The 26,799-nt window shown below is 43.1% G+C and overlaps 1 protein-coding gene and 1 non-coding gene across 3 annotated transcripts in view; one reads left to right on the top strand and one right to left on the bottom strand.

The window, feature by feature from the left end:
* The first annotated feature begins 2,669 nt into the window (after positions 1-2,669).
* ADGRA3 (adhesion G protein-coupled receptor A3) overlaps positions 2,670-26,799 on the top strand; it is a 99,174-nt gene continuing 75,044 nt past the window's right edge. The window contains exons 1-2 of one of the 2 annotated variants that reach the window (XM_032494804.1): positions 2,670-3,220; positions 24,858-24,929. In XM_032494804.1, coding sequence (XP_032350695.1) covers positions 2,970-3,220; positions 24,858-24,929 — 323 coding nt within the window. In that variant the 5' untranslated portion in view covers positions 2,670-2,969. Of the gene's footprint in view, positions 3,221-19,515; positions 19,581-24,857; positions 24,930-26,799 lie in introns of those variants that run through there. The other variant, XM_032494808.1, reaches the window with a different exon arrangement.
* On the bottom strand, positions 20,223-20,294 carry TRNAS-AGA. The gene has a single exon. It is a non-coding gene; the product is annotated as a tRNA-Ser (tRNA).

Below are 26,799 nucleotides of genomic sequence, written 5' to 3'. Positions count from 1 at the left end.
ACACAGAACTTGGAAAGGACTTATTAAGACCTATAACTTCAAATGATGTTCTTGATGCCTGAGGGGGGATCAGCAGTGGATAGACCTGTCTGACAAGAGGCTGTCAGGCTGGGGTAGCTTAATTAAAGTGAAGCTTTTGGTGTGACTGAAGGTAAACGATGTTAAGTTTCAGACAGTATCATCCTCAGAGATCTTTGTTAAGTGGGGAAAGGACCACTTGCTGTGTCCTTATGAGCCCATGCCGGTACGGAATGATGATAACTCAAGGTTGTCTGCATGCCAAGGACTACAGGGTTGAAAGATACACTTTCCCAAGCCCTTTCCACCTTAATATACCATATTACTATTTTGTGATCTGTAATGATTCTTATTTTCAAAGATAGAATGAGTGATTTCTGTGCAAGAATGGCTGAAATTATCCATGTAATAAAACACTTCCTCCATATTTATTCTTGGATTCATTGTACTACTTGTCTCTTTGATGATTGTGTACTTCATAAAATGTTCTCAACTACAGTGAAGTAAAAAGAGGTTACGTAATCAAGCTGATGTTAGTACTTGTGGTAAACAAATTTCAAAGTAGACATGCATATTCATTTCAACTATAGGCTGAAACAAGGTATGTGAAAATATTCAGATTCTGAGTTCACATTACAGTTTGTAGCTATGAAAATAGTCATATGGCTAATAAACTATTTTGCTCTAGTAAGAAGTTTTTATCTTTATAAAGAAAACATCATGATGATGATGATGATTTTGTTAGGGAATAAGAATTCTTTAAAGAAATTCAAGAGAAATATGATCAGTTTCATCCACTTAAGCTCATTTATAAAGCTATTTAATGGTGATGATAATTCATCTCCTACTTTTTCTATCCATCAGTGTCAAGAACTGCACTGTTCAGTGGGGTAGCCACTAGGCACCTTGGACTAAGTTTGAATTTAAATTAATTAAAATTAAATAAAATGAGAAAGTATCTTCTAACCTCACACTAGCTACATGTCAAGTGTCAAAGAGCCCTCTGTGGCCACCATACTGGATAGCGCAGATCCAGAACATTTCTATCACAGAATGTACTATGCACATGGCTGGATTCACATAGTTCAATTTCAAAAAATGTTGGTCATATGAAGTGCTACTCAATTTAACGCAATAGTGTATGTTAAGGAGAGGAAATTTATTTACTACTGAGACAGTTCTAGTCATATAAAGAGGATCCTAGGAATTGGTCCCTAAGATAGACTCTGTAGGGGCCCTAGGCAGTAATGACCTTAGACTTAGGCAAGAAAAACCCTGTCCTGGCTCTGCATTTTAGAGGGCACCATCCTAGCTCTCCTCCCCAAGGGCCAAGGGATGTGTCCCCAAGAGCTTGCATCCCCTTTGTACTTCTAGACCTTGGCTAAGGAGCCCAGGACCCTGGAATTCGCTGATTGAAAATTCCCAAGGCTAATTCCAGGGCCTGAGCAGGCCTCTTCCCAGAGCTGTCCTCCCAAGGGAGGACCAAACCACCCGTGTGTACACTCCTAAGACTGAGGGGCTGCCAAGGCGTGGCTGTTTCAGGGTGTGCACGGAGCTTGGTTGAGTGTGTCCAACCAAGGGGCTGGGGTGTCCACACATGAGCAGGAAACCCCCCTTGTTCATGAATGGAGCTGGCACTAGAAGCAAAAGTGATGAAAGTGTGGACACCAAGGGCTGGGGTCTGCCTCTTCCCTCCCTGCCATGTATGGGGTGGAACTCCAAGGTATCGGAGAGCTCTGTCCACAAACCTGGTGTTCTATTTCTCAAGGTGGGAGCATAGAATATATTTTATTTGCAAGTTTGATATATTCCTTGTAAATATTTAAACATTGGGTATGTGAGCCCTGGTCTTGCAAATGTTATGTTGGGGCTGGCAGCCTTACATAGAATAATACATTCACCTGGGGTTTCTTGGCTGGTTTGCTCACGATTGCTCTAACTGGTTACATCTGGGGTATCTTTGGACCCCAGAGGGAAATTTCTTTCTCCAAAGCCTGCCGGTCCATCCAAGCCCCGTGCATCTTTTGCAGAGATCATAGCTGGAGTCGCTGAAGGCCAGAAACAGCTATGGAGAGTCCTCTCTCCTGGAGAGGAACCTGTCCCTAGTTCTGCTGTATTAGGGACAAATCAGAGAACGGTGTGCCAAGAGGAGGCGCGATAACCCTGCCGGGGAGAGAGGTGGGAAAGAGGGCGCGTCCTCTCAAGGTAGCTGGTCCGGGGCATTCTGCCTCTCCTTTCCTTTCTCCGAGGAAATTCAGCCCTGCTCTTCTCCCGCACTCCAAGCCCGGGGCCAGGGCTCTTAGGGCGGCTCTCAGGGGCGCATAGTACGGCTTTGTCTGGAGGGCGGTTGGCGTGCGGGATAGTGGCCACCGTGGCTGGAGTTTGGACTAGAACTTTCTTCCGCCCTCCGCACGAGTTACCGTACCCCCGCGGTCCCCACAACTCCTGCCCGGAGGCGGGGCGCGCAAGGGGTCGGGGGTCGGGCCCCTGGGCTGGCGGGCGGCGCAGGGCCGGGAGCGCGCGCCTCTTTCCCGGAGCCACGGGCAGCGAGGGGAGAGGAGACGCCGAAGTGGAGGAGGAGGAGGAGGAGGAGGAGGAGGGGAAGGGAAGGGAAGGGGCGGGGGCGGGCGGCAGCGGCGGGCTGGGAGGAACCGCCGCGGGCAGTGGCCGGGGGAGGCGGCGGCGGCGGCGACGGAGGAGGAGGAGGCGGTGCTCCCGCCTGTCCGTAGACCGGCGCTGGGACCTGCGCGGCCGTGACCCCGCGACTCCCTGGTGGCCGAGCGCAGCCACAGCGGACAAAGGAGCATGTCGGCGCCGAAGAGGGCGCGTCCTCTGGCCGCCATGAGGCTCCGGGCGCCGCCGGGCCCGCACCGCGCTCCCGTCCGCCCGGGCGCCGGGGCGGCCCGCTAGGCCAGCGCTCCGCCCTCGGCCCGCAGGCCCCGGCCCGCAGCATGGAGCCGCCCGGGCGCCCGCGGGGCCGCGCGCCGCCGCCTCTGCTGCTGCCGCTGGCGCTGCTGGCGCTGCTCGCGCTGCTGGGAGGAGGCGGCGGGGCCGCGGCGCTGCCCCCGGGCTGCAAGCACGACGGGCGGCCCCGAGGGGCCGGCAGGGCGGCGGGCACCGCCGAGGGCAAGGTGGTGTGCAGCAGCTTGGAGCTCGCGCAGGTCCTGCCCCCGGACACGCTGCCCAACCGCACGGTCACCCTGTGAGTAGCACGCGGGGCGCCACTCTGCCCTCGCGCCCGGTCCCCCTTCCTCCCTCCTGGCGCTTTCCCGTCGCGCCGCTTCTCCCTGTGCGCCGCTTGGAAGAGGGTCCCGCCGGCATCCCCGCGCCTTTGTGGGAAGGAAGCTGCAGGCGGGGGATGGTGGTGGGGGAAGACCCGGTGGGCTCGGCCTGGGCGCACTTCTGGGGCGGGCCAGCGAGTGTGCCCTCGAGCCCCCTCCCAGCTCCACCAGTTTGCAAAGTAAAAGTTTTAGGGTTTCCTGGTGCGGTCCCGGCGCAGCGTTGCGGTCGCAGCGCGGTGCCACGTGAGGATGCAAGTAAACATGCTCTCGGCGGAGTTAAAGCTCATTCATCCCGTGCTTGGGCGTCCAGAAACAGTGCTCTGCTAGAAGCACCGGTGCTTCAGCTTCGTGCACGTTAAGTTACTTAGGCGCTAGTTTGCAGAATACTACACGAGGACCTTGAACGGCCCTGTGTGGGATCCCCGATTCCCCAAGGCTGTTTCCTTTGCTTTTGCACTCTTAGTTGTATGACAGTTATAGAGCACCTTTTAAAATCGAGTTATTTTTAAGGGGCAGAAATACATTTGAGACGAAGTCGTGCACCTCCTAGCCCTGTGTTCTTGTGTGTGAGCGCTCGTCTTTAAAACTCGGGAACCTCGGAATTGGAAACTGGGAGTTTGTTGAGCCGTCCAACTCAAGGGACTTAATTTGCGGATTGAGTTTCCACCTGGAAGAAAAAGTTTTTGGTCTTCTAACTCTGCTACGATTCACCGTCCAGTTTTGCAAGCGTGGTTCTGCCAACTGTAGCTAAATCTTTGGCCCCAGTGACTCTTGATTTTATTCTCTGAAAGATGAATTGGTTTGGAAAAGTTTGAGAGTGTTTCTAGTGGATATTTTGTCGATCTGAAATATGAGCCCCTCGGCGCCGTGTTCCTCTGTGATGTTTTGGTTGGTTTCCTAAAAAAGAATCAAGGCTGCCGCTATGAAAACATGAAAGTCAGGGGGGCAGCATGACCCGTGAAAAAACTTAAAATATGGTTTTTAATTTAACCCTAATTAAGCAGGACTTAATGGTAAATAAGTATACATTTAATTACTAACACCTTTGTTCTTTATTTCCATTTGTTTGAATTAGGAAAGGTTTGACACAGGAAAATTATGTGTTTCTGTTTATGGAGGCCTGAAAATGGTAAAAGAGTTTTTGTTTCCTTTGACTCCTTTACCAGCACTTGACCATTTGGTAGTGGCAGCAGCTGTATTTATTTCTTAGCCAGGTTCTTTGAAGTGGAAATTTTGGGTATGGGACCTTAATTACAGCCTGGAGTCAAGTGGAGACAACCTTTGTGTTGGCAATATCCCTTGTAACTCTGAAGAAATTAGTCATCATACATTTGGGTTCTGGACCAGTGGCGGTTCAGCTGATTCAAGTTTAGGTCGAGTTTTTCTGAATTGTCAACAGTTCTAGCTGGATTAAACCAACTATTTGTAAATTGTTGATTTTATGGAGAGGGAAGAGTTGATATTGTAGAAAATTACTTTTCAGCATATTATCAAACTATCTCTGAATTTTCAAGAGCTATTTAAATTTTAAGTGCCTTTGAAATGTCATTTTAATCCAGTTTTTTTTGCACCTAAAAGCTCTTTAGATAAAAGTAAAATTGATGAAATTTATTTAGTGAAGGAGAAGAAATTATAATTTAAGGATCAAGTAAAGCTAATGTTCTAGATGAAGTGAGTTGAAGGATATCAGTCCTGCTGGAGGGTGTTCTGGGCCAGTTTCCTCATTTTGCAGAGGGTCATGATGGATAAGAGATTTGCCCAAGTTCCCATAGTGAAGGCATGAGGAGGGCCCATGTCTCAGATTCCTGCCCTGTGATTCAGATGCTTTCTCATCCTGAACCCTTGCTTTCATCTTCCGTCTTAGTTCAACCCAGTTTTTGTTGAGTGGTTCCGAGGTCGTAGGCAGCACGCTGAGGTTTGGACTGGGTATTAGTTTCCTAGGACTGTGGCAAATGACCACGAATCTGATGGCTTCAAGCAACAGATTTCTCTCACAATTCTGGAGGCAAGAAGTCTGAAATCAAGGGTTTCAGCAGGGCCACGCTCCCTGTAAAGGCAGAATCCTTCCTTTTTTCTGCTTCTGACATTCTTGGCTTGTGGCAGCCCATCTCCAGTCTCCGCCTCTGTCTTCACATGGCCTTCCCTGTATGTGTTTCAAATACTCTCCTTTCTTGTAGAGGACACCAGTCATTGAGTTTAGGATCCACCCGAAGTCCAGGATGATCTCATCTAAAGATTTGTAATTTAGTTACATCTGCAAAGACACTCTTTCCAAACAAGGTCAGTTTCAGAGATACTAGGGTTTAGAACTTGGACATACAGTTTGGGGAGACACTCAGTTTTCACTACAGAATATAGGTTAAAAACATGGTCTGTCTTCTCCAGGAACTAACAGGTATTTGGGGAGAAGGATTCGTGAATACATCTCAGAACAGTATGGTAAACGCTCAAGTATCAGAGGCACAAATAGCAACAGGAACCCAGAGGAGGGCAACCACAGCCTCTTTGGGGGCATAGTTGGTGGCATCGAGGATCAGAGGAGGGTCCAGAGCCAATTTGAGAAGAATGAGAAAGATAATGGTAAAGAAAGTGGTGAAGAAGTCAGGGGATGGAAGCTGGGAGCCCCCAGCAAGCCCATGGGCATGAAGATGATTGCCTTGCGATGTAGTTAATGTGGCTGGAGAGTCAAGGGCATGTGTCCAGTGCCTGGAGTGGGGACAGGGCTATGTGGGCAGGTCAAGGACAGTCAGGCTGTCTGGTGGTTTGAGTTTTAATTCTTTAGGTGTGGCCACGTGTTTTCTTTTCTTTTTTTTCTTTTTCCTTTTTCTTTAATAATGAAAAATAAGCCTCTTTGTACTTAGTAGATGAACTGGACTTCAATGTAGCTTAAAGCTTAGATCCTTCAACTATTTTAGTGAACAGCACGTATTTCCATAGCCATGTTTCTAGAGAGGTCTGGCAGAAACCCACAGCTTGACCACCCTTGGTCCTTGAATCTCATGTAGCCTTTTGTATTAAAGGATTAAATTCCATTTATTATTTTTATGCACAAATATTGAACTGCATTTAATGTTTTCCTTGGAAATACATTTACTCTATTCCTGTGTTTTACATGAAATGCTCAATATGAAGTTTTAAAAATTCTGAGGACATCAGTGGTAGAAAGTTTCACAGGTTTAGTCCTGCTTTTCCAGATGTTAGTGTTTACCCCACGATGCTGTATGGTGATTCCAGATAAAGGGGTTTTAAAAATGATTTTTTGATTTGTTAAGTAACTTTGGGACAAAGTCCAGATTTTTCTCAGACTATTTAACAAACTAAAATATGTATGAGTTTTGGTTTTTACTTTATAAAATATTGCTGATAGCAGAGAACTGATAATTGGATATTACCAGCTCAGCGCCAAGTACACAAAAAGAAGTGCTTGTATGGTTCCGAAACCTAAACCTGGTTGGAGAGATTTGCACCAAAGCGAAGCAGACATCTAGGGAACAGTTACAGAATTCTGTAACTAAGTAATAAATCCTGTACTGCTGATTATTTAAATACTTTAGGAAGTCTGAAAAGAGCAGTGGGGCTGGGGGTGCATTGGAAGATTTTTAAATTTTCCTGAAGAAGTTAGGACTTGAGCATGGCCTGAGGGGAGGAAAAGATGGGGTTGAGTCGGGGGAGAGGGCATTCCAGAGTTACAGTGATGGGTGGTGATAGACTGGCCCTACTGCAGTGGAGAGAGGGTTTTTGGAACCACTAGTCTGTCCACAGTATTTAAAACATGGGTCTGGCCGAGGTCAGGGAGGGAAGAGTATACCGATGGGAGGAGGAGGGGGCCAGACCGAAGCTCCCTGGAGCAGTGGCGGAGCCTGAGAAGGAGGAAGCTTCTGGTGAGGTGGGGGCAGCAGCTGGGCAGTATCTGGTCGTCATAAAGCCAAGAGAAGTTCAGGTCTGAAGACAGGAGTGGGCGCCTCAGTTGAGAGATGCTGGGAATCAGGAACAGTAAGACCAAGCTGGACCTGACAGCCTGCCACTTCGGTACCCTCCAGGGACCAGAGGCCACAGAAGGCAGGTTGGGGTGGATTGAGCAGGGAACAGGGTGAGGATGGCGGTAACAGCACCCTGATGAGGAGGAAGTTTGCTGTGAAGGGAAGAGACTATTAGTCACACCTGAATATGGTTGGGGATAGTTGGGGGGAGGGAGAAATGGATGCTAGAAGGCAAGATGGGATGGGAGCTGAAGCCCCGTGAGGGGGCTGGCTTTTGACAGCAGGGACATTCCATCCCCACGTGGTGACAGGAGGGAGCGTGGGCAGACAGGCAGACAGGTGGGGTGAAGATGGCCTTCCTGCCCCATGGCTTTTATTTTCTCAAGGACCTGGAGGCAGAGTCGGGGGGGGGGGGGTGCGTAGGTGGTGTGAAGGGCGAGGTAAAGAGGAGTGAAGCCCTTCTGAAAAGGGGGAGCGGGTGAGTGACCATCCTGGGGATTGCGGAATGTCACCGGGGTGGAGTTGTGTCCATTTTTGCTTGTGATCAAATCCAAAGGGAGATGGCTGGCACAGTGATTTCTCTCCCGCCGCTTTCAGTTTAGAGATGAGAACGGGTGGGATTAGCCAGTTGGCTTCATTGCCAGGTGAGCGCAACAGAGGGAGAGAAGGAGCAAGGTGATTTTAATGAATAGACTCGAAAGTTGGCCTGAATTCCTGTGGGTCAAGGATAAGGTTTTTATCTTTGAATTCAAGGTCTTCTTTTCCTCTGGAGCCGTATTTCCCAATACTCAGCACAACTTTTCTTCCCTACGCACGTCGATTGAGGCACTATTAATATTGTAAGCACAGTGCTGAGTGCTAAGGATTCAGAGATAAAGTCTTTCAGGTACCATGGAACTTGGAGTCCACCTTGGCAATCAGTGCTAGGCTGACTCCCCCATTTCTTGTGACCGCATCCCACCTCATGTTTGCTTACATTACTGCAGCTGTCATACTGTTTGGAATTATTTAATTGATAGTCCTCACTCTCTTACCAGATTGTAAATTTTTTTTTTAAATTGAAGTATAGTTGATTTAGTTGGATATACAACACAGTAATTCAATATTTTTATAACTTTAAATGGAGTATAATCTATAACAAAAGAATGGCTATATTTCTCTGTGATGTGTCATATATCCTTGTTGCTTACTTATTTTTTACACAGTAGTTTGTATCTCCCAATCCCCTAACCTTATCTTGCCCATCTCCCCATTCCCTCTCCCTACCCATAGCCATTAGTTTGTTCTCTGTATCTGAGAGTCTCTTTTTGTTTTATTTACATTCCTTTGTTTTGTTTTTTATATCCACATATTAAGTGATGACCGAGTATTTGTCTTTCTCTGTCTGACATTTCTCTAAGCATAATACTTTGTAGGTCCATCCACCTTATTGCAAAGGCAAAATTTCTTTTTTATGTCTGAGTAATATTCCATTGTAAATATGTACTACATTTTCTTTGTTCATTCATCTGTTGATGGGCACTTAGGTTGCTTTCATATCTAGGCTATTGTAAATAGTGCTGCTATGAACATTGAGGTGTATGCATCTTTTTGAATTAGTGCTTTCGTTTTCTTCAGATATATTTCTGTTTTCTTCAGGTATATACCTAGCAGTGGAGTTTCTGGATCATATGGTAGTTCTATTTTTAGTTTTCTGAGGAACCTCCACACTGTTTTCCATAGTGGCTGCACCAGATTGTGAACTCTTGATGGTGATATTTATGTCTGTATCCTCAGTGTTTATCACATGAACACTCAGTAAATCTTTGTACAAAGAAGTCCCATTTTCCCCATTATTTTTTTTTCCCCTCAAGTAGGGCTAGGGGAAGAATCTTGCATTATTTTTAACATGGGATGGTGGCTGTATCATCGATAAGCTTTGAGAGCCTTCAAAGAAGAATATCCAGTCTACAAGGTGAAGGCCTAAATTCCCACTCTGCATTTGGTAGTGAAAAGTGTCTCTCTCTTTCCCAGATTAATTTGTTTTTTTCTTCCTCATTTCTTGATCCACTTCCCTCCTACTTTTTGAGAAACTGTCACTTATCTTTTCAGTGTTTTAAGTTTCTCCCCTAATTTGTGATATTTCTCCTTGGTGTATTTAGCCTCTGTTTAAAAACAAAAACAAAAACAAAAAAACTCCCCTTCCCCAAACCACCCTGTAGCAGCAGCACTTGGGAGCAGCTGCTCTTCCTTCACAATTAAGCTTCTTAGAAAGTAGTGTGAATCCATCCTCTGCATTTCCTTATCTCTTATTTCAGTTTCAGTCCATTGTTGTCTGGTTTTTGCACTGTGCCTTGCCTGGAATCTGCCTGGATTCAAAGATCTTCCATTCCTCCACTGCATGTGTGGTTGTCTTCTGGTCCTTCAGCTTGGTGGTCACCACATCAGTTATCATGTTCACTTAATTACTCAATTTAGGCAGTTTCACATGGTTTGGGCTCAGAAACTCCTGTGAGGAAATGGCTAGCTTGGCTGCATGATCTCCTGCCAAAATAGACCATGAAGAACAGTGCCTCCAGGGGCGTGGTGTGCTTTTTAAGGCAAAGCGCTAAGGAATGGGTGTCGTCCACTCTGAACCAGGATAAACACAGATTGTCTACTTGAGATTATTGCCGACTTAGAGAACCCTAGTTAACTGTCTACTATGACTTGATTTTTCATAGCTCCTTGCTGGGGAAAAAAAAGGTATTTAAGTTCTTCCCTCAGGGATAAAGTTGAAAAACTTGTCCATCAACTTAGCTAAAATAGCTTTTAGCAACCATAGACGGGGGCCATGATGTAAGAATTTTGTCAGACTTCCCCTTTTTAAGCTTTATGTTCTCAGGTCCTTGTGTTAGTGTTTCCATCATTTTTCATTTTAGTGTTGAAAGAAACTTAAAACTGCAGGTGCCTTATTGTCACTGCATGCAGCAGAGATGAGAGAGGAATTGTGAAGACCTTCTACACCAAGTCTTAGTACATAGAGTGAGAGTGGATGGTAGCAGCTTGTAAGTGGAAAGGAAAGTGTTCATTTTTCTGTTGGGGTGTCGATAGTAAAGTCAACGTGAAGATCCTGGTCTTCTCATTGTTCTTTGAAGAGAGTGGGGTTTCACAAAACACTCCTTAGCTTTCTGCTGAAGTTAATTTGGTAAATCTGCTGTTTCTACTTCTGATGTAACCTTAAAGGGTCCATGATTGAGTTGGCTAATGTACATAGTTAAAAACTTTCTTTCTAATGCTTGTTCGACTTTCTGCTAAAACTAGTTTGGTAATTATCTTAAACTACCATGAGTAGTACAAACTAAGGTGTCCATAAAGCCTTCACAACTTGATAGAGTTGACCCTTGAACAACATGGATTTGAGTCATGTGCAGGGGTGCACTTATGCATGAAATTTTATCAGTGGTAAATGCTATAGACTGAGGTTGGTGAATCGTAGATCTGGATTAACTTGTATGCTGAAGGCTGACTATAAATTATGCTGAGATTCTCGACTTGGTGGAGGGCCCTAACCCCCATGTTGTTCAGTGGTCAACTGTATATAAGTGCCCTTAACTGATCTACAAGTTCTGATGGCAACCAGCGTTGTGACATATATCATGTGCCATACTGTGCCAAGTGCTCTGCATACGTGTCTCAGTTGTTAAAGCAACTTCTCCAGGTTGGTGGTGTCTCCATTTTTCAGGTGTGCCAACTGAGTGTGGACAGGTAAATTGGTTCTCTCCAGTTGCACACTTGAGGCTTCTGGCCCAGGACTGTGGCCTTTAGGCCTGTAAGTCTCACTGTTACTAGGTCCATAAAAGTCACAACGTGAATACTCATTTTGGCAGTAGGGGTGGGGGTAAGACTTTGAAGAACAAAAGATACAGGGGACTTGTTTAAACCATTTCTTTAGAGCTGGCTGACGGATGTGGAAACAAAGGAACTTGGAATCTTAACCTGGTACTTGTTTTGCTGTTCAGCTAACTCAGGGAGGAAGTTTAACATCTTGTTTTGCTGTTACCAGGTGACCCGGGCGTCATACTTAGGACCTCAGTGTGGTATTGATTATTCCGGAGTCCTCTTACCTGCATTCTTGAGATTGAAATTTTGGTCCTGGAGTAATCAATGACCTTTCTCAGTCATAGCTGCCATATTAAGATGAAAGGAATAAGGACATCATAGGGCGCAGTTGCGTTTTTGGTAGGTCTGCATGGGAAGTGGAAAGAACCCATAAAGCTCTTTTTAGGGACCACTGACACCTGCCTGTCAAAGCTGAGTCTGGGTAGGCAGGGAACTGGCATTCCTACCCCTTATTTGATACAGATGACCTGGAAAGGAGGATACAGGGGAAATAGCAACGAGTCTGAATGGATACAGAGGCTCACATCAGCTTTGCTGCCAAGTAGAATGGTGACCCTTGGCAAATCATAATTTTTATGGCTCTCGCTTTCCTGAAGAGTAAAATAGGGCTTTGCATTAAATTATCTTTAAGGTTTTTTTTAGCTGCTGAAATTCAAGGTTACTGAGATAATTTTTAAAAATCCAGAGCTTATATGCACATTTAATGAAGCTCAGATTGTTGTATTAGAGGGCACTCATCGCAATATAATAGTAACTAAGTGCCAGGGCTGTTTGCTGGGTGGGTGTTGGGTCTGTTCAGTCCTTAGCACCTGGCCTGCCTGGTTCTCCAGCCCGCAGACCTCTTCCCACCCATCTTAGGCTAACTGCCCCTCAGTTACTGGCTGGGCCATGCCCTCATTCCCTAGGGCTCATCCCAGCATCCGCAGGACCTTGTGCTTTCATCTTGTTAACTGGATTTTTTTTTTTTTTTTTTTTTTTTGGTCCCTGAGTTCCTCTGTGAGATCTGACCCCTTGATGAGCTCTTGTACTAAACCCTGGTTGTCTCTTTGAATAGCCCGTTCTTTCCTCTGTCCCAAGAGTATAGAGTATTAGACCCCAGCTCAGTGAGGCCACCAGCCTGCTTATCTGAGTTATCACAGGAATGTACAGGGTGTTCATAAAGTTTAGGAACATAGACTTTTTTTTTTTTTTTTTAGCAAAGTGAAGTTGCCTTTCATGACTTTACACATACAAACACAGTGCATTTTCCCGTCTATTTGCAGACCTTACGGATACCCTACGGATTCTGTGTTGTGCAATCATTTCGGCTGCCTGCGTGCTCCCCCACCCTTGACTGCTTTGACCATCTGACCACATGTTTATTACAAATCCTTGGTGCCACTGTTCTGGCTGATTCTGTTTCACAGCACTTCCCTGTTGACTCTCTACACATAACACACTCTAGTGGGCAGGCCAGTTCCTGGTCATGATTCCTCCATCAGCTGTTAAAAAATACATTGAGGTAGTAACTGCCTATGAGAGAATTTCTGCAATAGAACCAGCGTGGCAAATAGATTTCTTGAATGATGGCACCTATGAATGGGGAGGAGCCACAGGAGTGTTGCCTGAGCTTGTCAGGAAAGTACCAGAACTGACTCCTGACCTGGCATGGGATGGGGAGGCGGGGGCACACGGGCTGCTGTATGCCAACAGCCCTGGAAGCCCGAAATTCTGTTAATCACTGGATTAATTGTTTGGTTTCTTACAATCTTAGGGTTACGTGGCTTTTTGTTCATATCAGGGTTCTTCTCTGTGCAATATACTTTAAAAGAGTGGCTCAGTCACCTACATTTACAAAGGTCTCAGGAGATTTCTTACCAGTAGGATTATTTCAATTCTGTGCTTAGTAGTAAGCACAATCCTTGTCAGAAATAATGATTTCACTCTTCGGTGATAATTTCCAGAATGTGCTGAGTATCTTTTGATAGCACTGGCACCTAGCACTTGGACCAGCTGCCTAAGGATTTGGGGGAGATTGTATTGGAAAATGCTGGTTCCCATGTAGTAAGAACCTCCTACGACTTGGTGAGAAAAGACAGGTGATCTATTAGAAATACGGGCCAACAGTAATAGGTAATGTTTGCTGAATGTGCCAGGTCCTGTTGTAAGTGGCTTAAGTGTTAGTTGATTGTTGTAGTTCCCTGATGAGGCCATTATTATTATGATCCCTCTTTTGTGCCTGAGCAGGTGGGGCAGAGAGCTCATTAATTTCCCTGAGGTCACCCGGGCAGTAAGTGATGGAACCAGGGTTTGAGCCGACAGTCTGGCTTGAGAACTCAGACTTAAAACCGGTGTGTTGTAATGGTCAAAGGGCATTCCAGACCTTCACAGAAAGGGAGCACAAATTCACAATGGGGAATGCAAAGTAAAATCACAGGATACCACTTTTCACTGCTCAGATTCCAGCGTGACTCTGGCAGGAATACCTCACAGGTGATGTGTCTGCTCACTCACTCCCTTCCTCTGTCCACCCCATTCGTGAACTTAGGAGCTTCCCCACTATTGGTATCCAAGTTCTCTGCAGCCAGCTGGCACCCTGAGCAGAGGACCCGCTCACTCGGTGCCTGGATTTCTGACCTGCAGAATGGTGTGAATTGATGTTGATTTAAAGCACTCAGGTTGTGGTACTTTGTTATGCAGCAAAAGAAAACTAATACAGACCTTTGAGAGATTATCTCTGTTTAAAGGATTTCCCCTTCTTGTCTGCCCTTTAAATTCCTATTCATTTTTTTTTTAACAACAAAGATTAGAAATGTTTCCCTTCATCACCCTTATTTTAGCAACATTTAAAACTCTGTGCTCCCTTGGAATCAGTTATGCACCCGTCTTGTAGCACTTCAGTACTGAGAGCCGTCTGTTGTATTAGTTCTTAAGGTCTATTTTTGTGTCCTTTAATGGCACTCTCAGCACATAGTAGGTGTTCAGATATATTCTCAATGCGTAGTAGGTTTGTCATGAATATCAGCTTAAAAATCAGACTCAAAATCCTAGAAGAACCTCGGTATGGTCCCAGGAGAAAGCTCTCTATTTGATTAAAAAAACAAACTTGCTTTAATTGTATTCATAAATATTGTGTCGAGTTTTTTTTATGATCTTACAGACACCTTGAAAAAGGGGCTCCCTTTTCTCATTGAGCTGATGTGTTCATTAGATAACATGAAGTGTTCTTTAATAAACAATTTTTCATTTTTAGGTGTTTTCAAAAGATAGTATGACATTAAAAAAAATTTAGCTTTTCTTAACCAAATGCTATTTGATTATATGTGAACTAATTCTAAAGCAGAAAAATAGATAATTTCCTTTTTATTTATAAAGCTACTGAATAAAGAATCTGAAATAATTATACAAAAAAGCAGACCTTCTAAAAAAAAAAAAAAGTCAGGTCTTTGATAAAAATGCCTGGGAACTTGAATGATTATTTAATGAACAATTTGAGTAGCTAAGGGTGACCATATGCCCAGGTTGACACCTGTTGTCTTGGTGTAATTATTAATGCGAATGTAAGCATCAAGTGTCTGGTGACAAATTATATTGTGACCATGTAATAGTGTGTTAGCTGTTGATATCTTTGGCTTGCTGTCTAATTTAAAAAAATTGTACACTGTGCAGAGATTGAAGTTGGAAGTACTCTCGCTTACAGCTTCACGAAGGCAGGCTAAGTATACTGAACTCTCCCCCAATTCACCAAATCCATGCATTATTGAATAAAGCCAGTTAAGAGCTTTAAAATGTTGTCAGTTGGATTTTGTTGTTTTTATAGTCCCAGGCCAGAGAACAGAACCACAACTTCCTGCCGGCAGGCCCAGCGTGCATCCCTTGTTTTGCGTTTGGGGGTTGGATGTTGGGCCAGGATGACTACAGCACTTAGGAGTGGGTGTGCTCAGGGACACCTGATTGTTTTACAGGGAGCCTGCAGCTTTAACTTGGGTTGACCTATGACACATTCTGTTTCAGCAGGCACCCTTGTGGTTAGACGTCATCATCCTGTTAAGTGAGAGGTGGTTTGAGACTTTTCTCTGGGTTTTGGCAACTTCGTAAAGGGAAAGGCTAGCCTCCCTGCATGAGGGATGGGGTGGGCTAGACACCAAACCCGGCCCCCCAGGCATTCAGCATCCAGAGGGGAGGCAGGAGAGGAAGGAGGCCTCCACTTTTAGGAAATGGCTCCTTTGCAACCCCCTCAGTGGATATACATTGAACCACACTTGTTTACTTTTTCTCCTTCCCTTCCAAATTTCTGCGGAAAAACGACAGAAGAAACATAAAAATATGAACAGACCCGTAACTAATGGGGCTGGAAAATGACAAAGGTGCTGCCGTGTTCCAGAAGCATGGAGGATGCTGTGGAATAAATAAAACAGATGGGATCAGGTTGTTGGGGAAACTGCCCAGCAAAGGAACTTACAACTCCATAGAGACAAGAGCAGGGATAACTCAACTAATGCATTTTCTTAACAGGGTCCTGGAAGAGTCCCAAGAATTGAAACTATAGGGAGAGGCAGGGGGCGGGTGAGAGAATGCTTCGCCGTGACCAATAGCCCTGGAACAGCTGCTGCAGCTCCGCTTCCCTTGAGTTGGGCTCAGAGGGCTTGGTGGTAGGGGCTGCCTCTGCGACAAAGCCCTTAGCTTAGTTTTAAATAAGTTGGGGGACTTGCCGGGCAGAATACCGGTGGGCGACTGTAGCCGGAAGGAGAAGTTGTCGGGGACTGGAGGTTTCTCTCGTGTCCCTACCTTCTGAGGATGTGGGGCTTCTGTACCTCAAAATAAGGGCACTTTGTTCGCCTCCCTTTCCTACCCACTCCCCATCATTTTCATGTGGGCAAGAGAAACCTTTTTCATCAGTCCGGACCCCCGTCTGTCAGTATGAGCAGGCAGCCGTGGGTCGTCAGCGTGCGAGAGGAGATCCACAGAATGATGAAGGAAAGATAATACAGGAAACAGCTCATTCCTGGTCTCAGACCCAAGAGCACAGCAAATCCCCAAAGCAGGGGCTGGCGAGGGGAAGGAGCTGGTGAGCAGAGGAGGCAGTCTGGTGGACCGTGCCGGCTAAGGGCTCTTTGAGCTTGGGGTCCACAGCAAAATGGGAACGCTACGGACCGAGAAAATTCGTGGTCTAGAAAATGGAGCCGAGGAGTTCTTCCAAAATTGAAAGCAAACGGTTTAAGAATTTTGAAGCATAATTAAGAGATGGTGGAGACCTAGTATCCAACTAAGAAGTGGATGGAGAAGGAAAAATCCGGGTGTTTGATTCTTCAATGCCATCAAGGGTCAGATGCCTGTTTCCAAACAGCTTTTCAGTGAGGGCGCTGGTGTCTCTAATAATGCACATTTATTTTTCCCACTCCATGAAATATCACTTCCTCTTAAGTCAACACCCAGCCTTCTCCTTTAGAGTTCTTCTGAATCACTTGACCATTCTCGTTAGGCAGAGTGTCATTGTAATACAAAGCTTTTTATTGGAATATAGTTTCAAACTTACATGACAGTTAAAAGAATAAGAATAATGGGTGGAACTCTCGTATATTTTATACCAGGATTTGCCAGATTTTGCTATTAATAACATTTTACCCCTTTATCAGTTTTTCTGTGTGTATACGATAAATGTATTTTAAGACATTTAACAGCGTGATGCATATAAACCACTGAGCTTTTTATAAAAGTGAATTTGAGTTTTTCTTTTGCATCTTTAGTCTTGGCAATATGATTTGGATCTCTATAAAGAATATTAGGGTTTTGTTTTTACTTTTTACTTGGTTAACCTAACAATCCCCTATCCCCCCCCCATTTCATCACGTGTCACTGGAAGTTTAACAGCCTCTCTTATAAATTAGCTGGCAGCTTATGAGAGATGGGAGCTGCTTCAGTGCTAATTCTCCATGACACATGAATGAATCCCACCAGCCTCTCCTAAATGTTAAATTCTGAGAGATTTAACATTTCTACTGCTTTTAATTCCGCTGACTGCCATATAATATGCAGTCTTCTATTACACAACTTTTTATTTCAGTGCTGTATCATAGTGAAACCTTAATGTATAAACATTAAGCCGTAATTAAGGATCCAGATTTAACATTCATCCACAGTTTGTGTATTTGCCAGCAGTGACAACTACTGACAAATTCATGACTTATTCCTTTTCTTAGCAGCTGGATGTGTCTTTTGAGATCCATTTTAAGATGGTCCTAATTTTAGAAGGGTTAAAATGTGGAAAAAATATCTTAAGTTTTATTACAATAGTGAAGAAAACTAGACATATTCTGGTAAATTTTTTGATTCCCCCCAGCTTCTTTTTTGTTGCCCCCCTACAAGGCTCAGAAAGAAGAAATGAGTGTGGAACTGAGATTTATACTTCTCATGTGAACCACTGGATGCCAGGACACTGGAGATGCTGTATCATTAATTCCTGAGGGAGGGATCTTTGAACATAGAACCTTCAACCCAGCCGTATTTTTATTTCATTCGTTTGTTGAACAGATATGTGGGCATCTTGTCAGCTGGATCGTCTGGGAAGCACATACCAGAGTGGAGTTAGTAAGATGTTTATTTGGGGAAACAGCTGTGAAAAATACAGGGAGACAAAGCAGAAGGGAATGTGGAGAGCATTTCGGTTGGGATGCAGGTGTGGTGCCTGTGAAAGAGGGGGGTGGAGGAAGGACGCTGAGGGTAGGACAGGCCTCAGACTGCGGCAAAGCTGTATGAAAGTCTTGGCCAGCCCAGCAGGAAGCTCTGGTGCAGAGACAGACCATCGGGGAGTCTGTCCTGTCCGGGAAAGGAGAACCCCCTCATCCCTGCTGTGCTCAGTCATGGGCTGGCATTCTCTGGAAAGTGGGTGGCCTCTGTTTGGAAACTGAGGCTGGTCCTCTGGACAGCTGCAGCTGGAGCGTTCAGCTCCCTGCTCTCCTGCGCAGGGTCTTTCCGGAAGGGAGATGTGAGTGGCGTGGTGGTGCACCTCCGCAGCCACAAGGGTCACTCATGCATCAGGTGCTGTTTGAATCCTCACTCACTACCTGGTTCCAGTGTGAACCTGGGCAAGTTACCGAACTTGTAAATTTTTGTTGTTATTGTTTTAGAGAAAATAGTAGTACCAGTTTCACAGTGTTCTTGTGAGCAGTGAACGAGTGTCTATCACATGAAGAACGGCTCACACATTCACCACCACGTTCTTTTTTTGTGGCAATGCGGTGGCAGTCAAGATGGAAAAGATCTCCACACTTTATGGTTTCTACCTGGTCATGGGAGACACGGTAAATAGACAAATACCACAGTAATTTCAGATAATGAAAAGTGCTGTTAAAACAAAATATAGCAGACAGAGTGAGGGCACATTTTTTTTGACACACACGGACTGAAGCATATCATCCAGAATTTTTTCTGCAGGAATGAATGAATGCATCCCATGAACAGAAGGGCACATTGGCAAACAGCCTGGTAATACTTGGGACTTGCTGATGTGTGTCATTGCTGACGGCATGCGGAATTAAATGTGATTTTAAAATAAAGATGATTCAAACCGACAGGGTGTTCTGAAACCCTCTAGATAACTCTTAGCTCTTTCTTGCTGGGAAGAATTAATTTAGAAATTAGCACTTGATTTTCATTTGTCTGAAAACAGAGAACAGGCTAGGGCAGAGTATAGTAAAATAGGAGTCAGCCAACTTTTTCTATAAAGAGCCAGATAGTAAATATTTTAGACTTCCTCGGCCAGACAGTCTGCGTTGGCACTGCTCACGTCTGCCCTCAGAGCATCAAAGCCGTCGTAGACAATGTGGGAACAAATGGGCATGGTTGTGTTCCAGTGAAACTTCAGGAATGTTGAAATTTGAATTTCATAGACTTTTCATGTGTCATAAAATATTATTCTTTTGGTTTTCTATCAACCATCAAGGAACATAAAAACCATTGTTAGAGCCCGTGGGCTGTCAGGAGGACAGGTGGTGGGTGGGATTTGGCTGCCCCCAGGGAACATGGGGGAGGAACCAGTTTTCATTAGTGGGATAAATGAAGCGAAGCACTAAACATTCACTTCTGAGGGGCTGACGTTTCTGGTTGTCGCTTCTAATGGGTGGCCCTAAAGATTTAGGCCGTGTGCCCGTTGAGGTTAGTGACTCAAAAGCATAGCCTCGCTGTACTGTCTTATTTTTTTTTTGTACCCGATAAAGATGTAGCAATAACAGGCTTTATTCTACGTGAGAAATACAGTACAGAATCAGTTTGCGGTATTATTTGAGCAAATCAGAAGTGTCAAGGGATAGACACTTTTAATACGTAAATGCATTCCCTCAGTATGCCTCTGGTCCTGCTGTGTGAATACCTGAAGAGCTTCCTCTCCCCCCCATTCTGCATGGTACCGTTTTATGGATGACTTGACTCAAACCTGTATTCCTGGAACCAATCTAAACATCCGGTAATTAGCTCTTATAAACAATAATGCAATGGATAGTTGTGTTATATAAATATATAATTATGTAACATGTACTATATTCTGCACAAGTACAAGTACGTCTTTCGGAGAAACTTCCAGAAGGAGAATTACTGGATCAGATATTATACCTGCACTTGTACTTTTGCCTTCCACAGTGATTGTACTAATTGACAGCAAAATATGAGTGGCTGTTTCTCTCTGAATAGAAAATGTGTTACCACATTTTCCCTGATTCTGGTAAGTGATTTATGGTGTCTTATTTTAGTAACTTACATTTCTCTTGTGACTGAAGTTGTATATCCCTTCATGTGATTATGATCCGTTAGTGTTTACTTTTGTTGAACTATCTGTTCGTGGCCTTTGCTGGATTTTTTTTTTATTAAGAGCTCTTGATATATTTGGGAAATTAGTCCTTTGTCTTTGATATTCGTTGTAAATATTTGTTGTTTATCTTTTAACATTGTGGTGGATTTAAAAAAATCAAAAAGAAGCTTTTAAAATACACAACATTTTAAAACTTTAGTCCCATTTGCGCCTTTCGCTAGTTCTGGAAGATCTTTGGTTATTATGCTTCTTTTTGTGGGGGCAGGTAATTAGGTTTATTCATTGATTTAGTTATTTTAATGGAGGTACTGGGGATTGAACCCAGGACCCCATGCTTTCTAGGCAAGTTCTCTACCCCTGAGCTATACCCTCCCCTCTAGTCATGGTTCTAAATCTGCCTGCTTTCCATTTTCTCTTTCTTTTTCTGAGACTGTCCTTGTTTTCACCTGATCCTCTGAGGATTCCCTTCTCTTCTAGGACACGTGGGTGTAGAGCCCACCCTAATCCAGGAGGATCTCATCTCAAAACCTTTCTATCACACACACCTTTTTCTAGTTAAGGTCACATTTATAGGTTCTGGGGGAACATATCTTTTTAAGGGGCACCATTCATCCCACTATAACCTTATTTGATTGTTTATCTGACTTTTTTTTCCTTCAGGAAATGATAGTGACTTCAAGAATTATGTTCCTAAGTTTGCTCTGAATATTTAATACTCTTGAAATATATTTTCAGTTCCTCTCAGAAGGCCTTCTGCCTCGCAGGGTGTGGGTGGTGTTAACAGCATTCCGTTCTGGGAGCTGGAATGGCAAACAACTGAGAAGTCGTAATGCTAAATTTTTATTTCTTTCTGCTCCATAAACTTTCGATTTTTTTTAAACATGTCTACATTAAGTCTTACTCCTTTTTCCATGTTTCAGCATAAATGATGTGCTGAACTAACTTGGTACTGTGCTAAATGGTAGCAGTGGACATCAGACTCTTCTCATGTTTAAATTCAAGGGGCATGAGCCCCTAACAGCATTCCTAAGCATTGTCTATAGATCATGGGGTGGTAACGTCATTAGTATGGAACAGAAATGGGTATATATGAGCTTTATGACTTTGGTCAGGTTTTACATTTTTCATTTAGTTACCTCCTAGAAAGTTGGAAATTTCAAAGATGTCAGCAAAAATATTGATTATGAATGGGTTTTCGGTTTATGATGATACATGATATTATGCATTTGCTAGTTCCACAGTGCCCACGTCTCAAAATTGAGTATAAAAGCTGTCTGCAGAGTAGATTTATTCATACTGATCCTGTTTTCTTGCACAAAATCTAACTTAAACACATCAAGTAATATGTAGACTGAATATATTAACATGAAGTTGTAAACTGTATTTTTAAGGTTACAGTTATAACTTTTTAAGTGTGATGAAATGCCTTCCCTTTTACTCGCCTCAATAAAATTTATCATTTATTGTACTAAAGCCTTTATGACTGAGCAAATGACAGTCCTTTTGCTGAAGCAATACTGAGTCTCAATGAATGTAATTCAGTCACCAGCCTGGCAGTTTTTCCCCAAGCTACTTCCCTATTTGGGTTTCATTCTTTATTCAAAAACGAGATAATGTCATGGAGCTTGGTAGCTTGTGTAGTCTTCCTTTATTTCCTTATTTTTGGTTTATTGGTTGTAAATTCTCCATCGTAAAGTTTGTCAGCTTTGCTCATTAAAGCATGAATAATTATAGAAAATTAAAAGAAGCTAGAAGGGTCTTGGTGGTCATTCTGGTCTCATCTTTTCCGTCTTAAAAATAATGAAACAGAAGTCTGCCTAGAAAAGTGAAGTGACTGTCACAAATTAAATCATTTGTTTCTGGTGGGGTCTCAGTGAAAACCTTGGGCTCTAGATATCAGTACTATTCTTTGAGCTACTTTTGGTGTCTGTTAAGTTACAGTCACTACATAAATCTTTGGATGTAAATAAGTGTCTTAAAGTATAAATAAGATATTCTTTACTTCATTGTCTATTTCTAAGATATAATTATATCACAATTAACTCAATTTCAAGCTATACTTAGTAGTTAAAATTCTTGTTTATTATCAGAAAGTATATTTTAAAAGTGAATCTTATTCTAAATATTTGAAAAGATACTGCAAGATTATAAAGAAGGAAAGAGAGTGTGATGGGTATAGCTCAGTGGTAGAGCACATACTTGGTATGCATGAGGTCCTGGGTTCAATCACCAGTGCTTCCGTTAAGGAAAAAAATTAAAGAAAAAAAAAGAATAGAGACATAGAAACCTCATTACTAAGATAGTGATCATTATGATGTATTTCTTCTAAGTCTTTTTTTTTTTTTGTCTCTGCATAGATTCTTTTCAGTCAATGGTATCAGTTTTACTGTTGGCTTTTTAACTGATTGTAAGCATTTTCCTTTATCACATTTTCTTTCAAAGCATCCTTTTTTAATAGATGTATAAAATTTTGTTGTTCGGCGTACCTTACAAAAACTGACCTCTATAGTAGCTTCCAATTTTTGTCTGTTATAAATCATGCTTAAATAAGGTCATTGAATATATTTCTTGTCAGATTTGGTAACTTGTTAACTTAGGAAAGCAAGGCTGGTGGCTCTGGATTGCAGACTGCTAGGCTGCTTGGGAAATACGGTTCTAGTGACCTTTGCGGCCATGTCCAAGTCGAGGTTTGCTTTTGCCTCTGTCTACTGCCTCACTTTTAAAAAAAACCTTTTGCAATTTTGACTAGAGAAAATGATATTTTAATTGGAATGTTCTTGATCACCATGTTTTCTTGGTCCCGATAGTTGAAGACTCATCCTTGCCTTAGCAACAGCTTGGAGGAGAGACAAAATACTGCAGAGTAATATACTTTGATTGCAAGATACACGTTGCCTTTAGAAACATTAAAATGAGGGAAGATGTGTATCCTAGAATAGAACTTCAGAGCTTAATACTCACTGAGCGCGTTAGGCATTTGTGCTCTCCTGCTGATGTTGTATGCTCTTGTTCCCGTTTTATGAATGAGGAGCTCTGTCATAGAGAGGTGGGGGGACTTGCCCAATATCAGTGTAACTTAAAAGTAATGAGAGCTGGGCTCCAAGCACAAGGATGCTTGACTTTAGAAGGTCCTATTCATCCGGCAAAAATGCTGTGAAATGTTAATCTATATTAGCGGGATTAAAAAAAAAAATCCACTTATAGCCAAAGAAAATCAATCAATGTCTACTTCTTGATTGTTTTCATACACATAATGGACTTTTTAAAAAAGAGAGATGTGAGTGGACAGAATGATAATGAATACCTGAAATCTTATGACGCAGGGGTATCCTCTGGTAACATTTGTATATACAGTGTTGCACCCTCCCAGTGGGGGCAGGGGAGCAGCACTCAGCCTTGTACCCAGTGTGAAGAGGGCCCCTGAACTTGTGCAATACCCTGTGTGATGGAGAATATTCTATCTAAATTGCCAGTAAGTGTGTCTCTTGACTAGTGCTGGTGTGTGTTGAGAAATAGGGGGTTGGAGTGGAGAGGGCCTGCGTTCACATCTGGCTCTGCTATTTGCTAGTGTAATCTAGGGCCATTCATTTAACTCTTCTATGCCTTGGTTTTTTCATTTACCTTGTCTTGATCTCCTCATTCCCCCAAATTAGGGAACTGTAGCATTTTTGCCTTCTGTGTGGAAATTTTTTTATTGGCATTCAAGCTGCAAAAGGAGCATAGTTACAAAGCCTAGAGAGAAAGCAAGATCTAGTATCCATGGTCTCTTAGGCAAGTCTTAATGTGGGTAACTTGACTAGGACTTTCTAAAAATCATTTTTGTTTGTTTCCAGTTCATTTTTTTTTAAGAATGTCATCCTGATAACATGAGATACAATATTGTAATGTTACAGCAAAGTGTGTTACAGCACAGTGTTACAGCAACCTGGATCCAGGCGAGAGACCAGGCAACACTTGGAGGGTTGGAGAACTCAGGTTTATTACACCAACAGGCCCAGAGGAGTTAACACTCCAAGCTCTGGACCCGGTTTGTAGGTTTACACAAGCTTTTATAGGCTACCAGTCAAGTCTTTGCAACATTTTGCAACATCATATGCAGAGTAGGTGTTAGAAATGGACCAATCAGGAGTAAGCTTTATGCAAATGAGGTGTTACAAATGGACCAATCAGGAGTGAGCTAGGTTCATGCCATATGCAGAGTAGGTGTTACAAATGGACCAATCAGAAGTGAGCTTTGAGAACTAATAGAATCTTAGGGGTAAGTTCCAGTTTCCTAGAAGCAAGCCGTTTTACAGAAGCACAAAAGCGAGATAATGCTGCCAGGCCAGGGAACCAGATGGTGCCGGTGGGAAAGTAGTGGTCCTGCATCGGGGTCCTGCTGGTCTTTATGGGGCTTCCCACCTCAGTAATACTGTGTCTGTGTGTGCAAAAAGCATATTTTCACACATAGAGATTTGTGTAAATTACAAATAGTATTCAGCATTATTGAAATGGTATCTAGAAGATACTGTATTTCTTTAAAAGTCAGTTTTTTGTAAGGTACTTGTTTTGCACTTTTTCTGTTAAGTTTCTAGTTTTTAAATATTCAACTTATGTAAGTTGATTAATTACATAAATGTACATGGCATTTTCTTATTCTGACACAGAACTTAGAGCTATTTTGTGTTGACTTCTCTCCCTTTTAATTTCAAAAATTTTGGTTCAGTGTGACAGGAACGATTTAAGATGTGACAAGATGTGTGAGTTAGCTGTTTCGGGTTGTTTCTCAGAGAAAGAAGCTCCCTTTTTCGTCGGGCATCTCAAAAATTCTTAGGGTAATAAATGACATCTTAGAATACCTCATAGGAATAAACATAACAAGCTAAATTACTTTGATATCAACGGTGTACATATATTAGGTAACTTACTTTTTTTTTTTTTTTTTGTCTTTTTTAGGATTCTGAGTAACAATAAAATATCCGAGCTGAAGAATGGCTCATTTTCTGGGTTAAGTCTCCTTGAAAGATTGTGAGTATTCTTTTGTTATCATCTCTTACTGTTATTTTATTTAATGAATTTTCATTGTAAGTCTTTTAATAAACTCCCAACTTTTCAAAATAAAAATTGATTTTTCCCAATGTTTTATTGTGAAACATCTCAAGAGTTGAATTTAAAAAAATAATTTTTTAAAGCAGAGATCAGCAGACTTTTATGTAAAGGACTAGATATGAAATAATTTAGGCTTTGTGGGCCATATGGTCTTTGTCATAGTGACTCAATTATGTTGTCTTGAGAAAGCAGCCGTAGACAATATGTAAAAGAGTCAGTGTGGATGTGACTTCATTTACAAAACAGGCCATGCTCCATACTTTGGTGACGAGTGGCTTTTAAAACCTCAATGCTGTTTTGAAATTCTGTTGTGAAATGTGTATGCCTTATAAGATAGTCAAGTAGAATTTAAAAAACATGTCCGGGGGAAACTTCTAGATAAACTTTGGTATTTTATTCAGCCGTCTTTGAATGTGATAGTTTTGTTTTGCTTAGCAGTGAGGTCTGGTTCTGCTTCTGATCAGATGGGTGACAAGTAGCACTTACTTTTTGCCTTGGTGAATTTTACACGCTGGATATTTAATTTGGCTATATTCTGAATGCTGTTCTAAGATCCTGTTTCCACTTCCCATATTACTCAGGCATTGAGGATAACATTTCAGATACATCAGGGAGCCAGCCCACACAGCGCATATCTTCGTTTCTGTTGAATGACAGAATTTCCTCATTTCCTTATTTCCCTTTGCTCTGCTTTGCTTTCTCTACTCTTCTGTGGCCTTTCCTTGACCATTTCACTTAGCATCTTCTCCCACAGTTCAACTCCCACAGGACTTGATTGCTTTGATCACAGAGGTGTTATTTAAGCATATAGCATGTGGAGTTCTTCATCCTTTTGTACATGTCTCCGTTCTTTTCGTTGGGATCAAATGTCTTTAAGTAAGATTATATATATGCATTTGCACATACAGCAGTACATTCACATTTTCATATTTATATGTATACCCACACATATATATGCACATATATATGCATACACACACACACACACACACACACACACACACACACAAAATGATCTTGGCACAGCAGTGCTTAACTCTCAGATTTATTTTCCTGTTTTCATTCAAGTATTCCTGTTGTGTTCTGCACTGTCTAGGTTGCTGGCTACACCTCATTGCCAGACCTTACCTTGATAGGACTGTCCACACATTCCATGGTCACTGGTTCAGGCATGGGCATTTGACTCCATTTAACTGAGTCGAGACTTGCTTGGGGCTTTGGGGAGAGGAATTGCCTCTCCCGTCATCAGAAAAGATAGTTGCACTTCTGATACAGAAGCCACCCTGCCTCTGGCTTGGACGGGAGCTGACACACTGAGGAAGGAGAGTGGGGTAGGCCCCTGGGAGGACCTGGATGAGGCACGACCCCCTCTGGACTTTTGTAGTTGACTGAGGCAGCCCGTTCCCATTCGGGGTTCTGTTCCTTGTAGGAAAAGTCATCCTGCCTGACGGGTATCCTTAGGATGGAGTACATTGTCAGGCCTAGAGGAGGTGCTCAGAATAATTGCAGGATCACTAGGGGGTTCACTTTCCAAAGGAAGGATGACAAGCACTCCAAGGGGTTGAATGGCATCTGCTGTGTTTAGAAACACGAGCTGCTTGGGCACTAGGATTGCCATGGTGGTTCACATTCATCAAAAGTGTGGACAGCATGGCTAACGTTCTGTGCCGTGGTGGGAGTTAGTGTCCTTTTACGTTTTCTTTTTGATTTCCTTTGTCTTTGACCTGATTTTCAGCCGTTTGTTGAAAATAAATCCCTGTACGTGTTAGTAACATATGAGGTTGCCACA

The sequence above is a fragment of the Camelus ferus genome, chromosome 2 (genome assembly GCF_009834535.1).
Source record: "Camelus ferus isolate YT-003-E chromosome 2, BCGSAC_Cfer_1.0, whole genome shotgun sequence".
NCBI classification, from domain to species: Eukaryota; Metazoa; Chordata; class Mammalia; order Artiodactyla; family Camelidae; genus Camelus; species Camelus ferus.
This window is presented reverse-complemented; position numbering and strand designations above follow the sequence as displayed.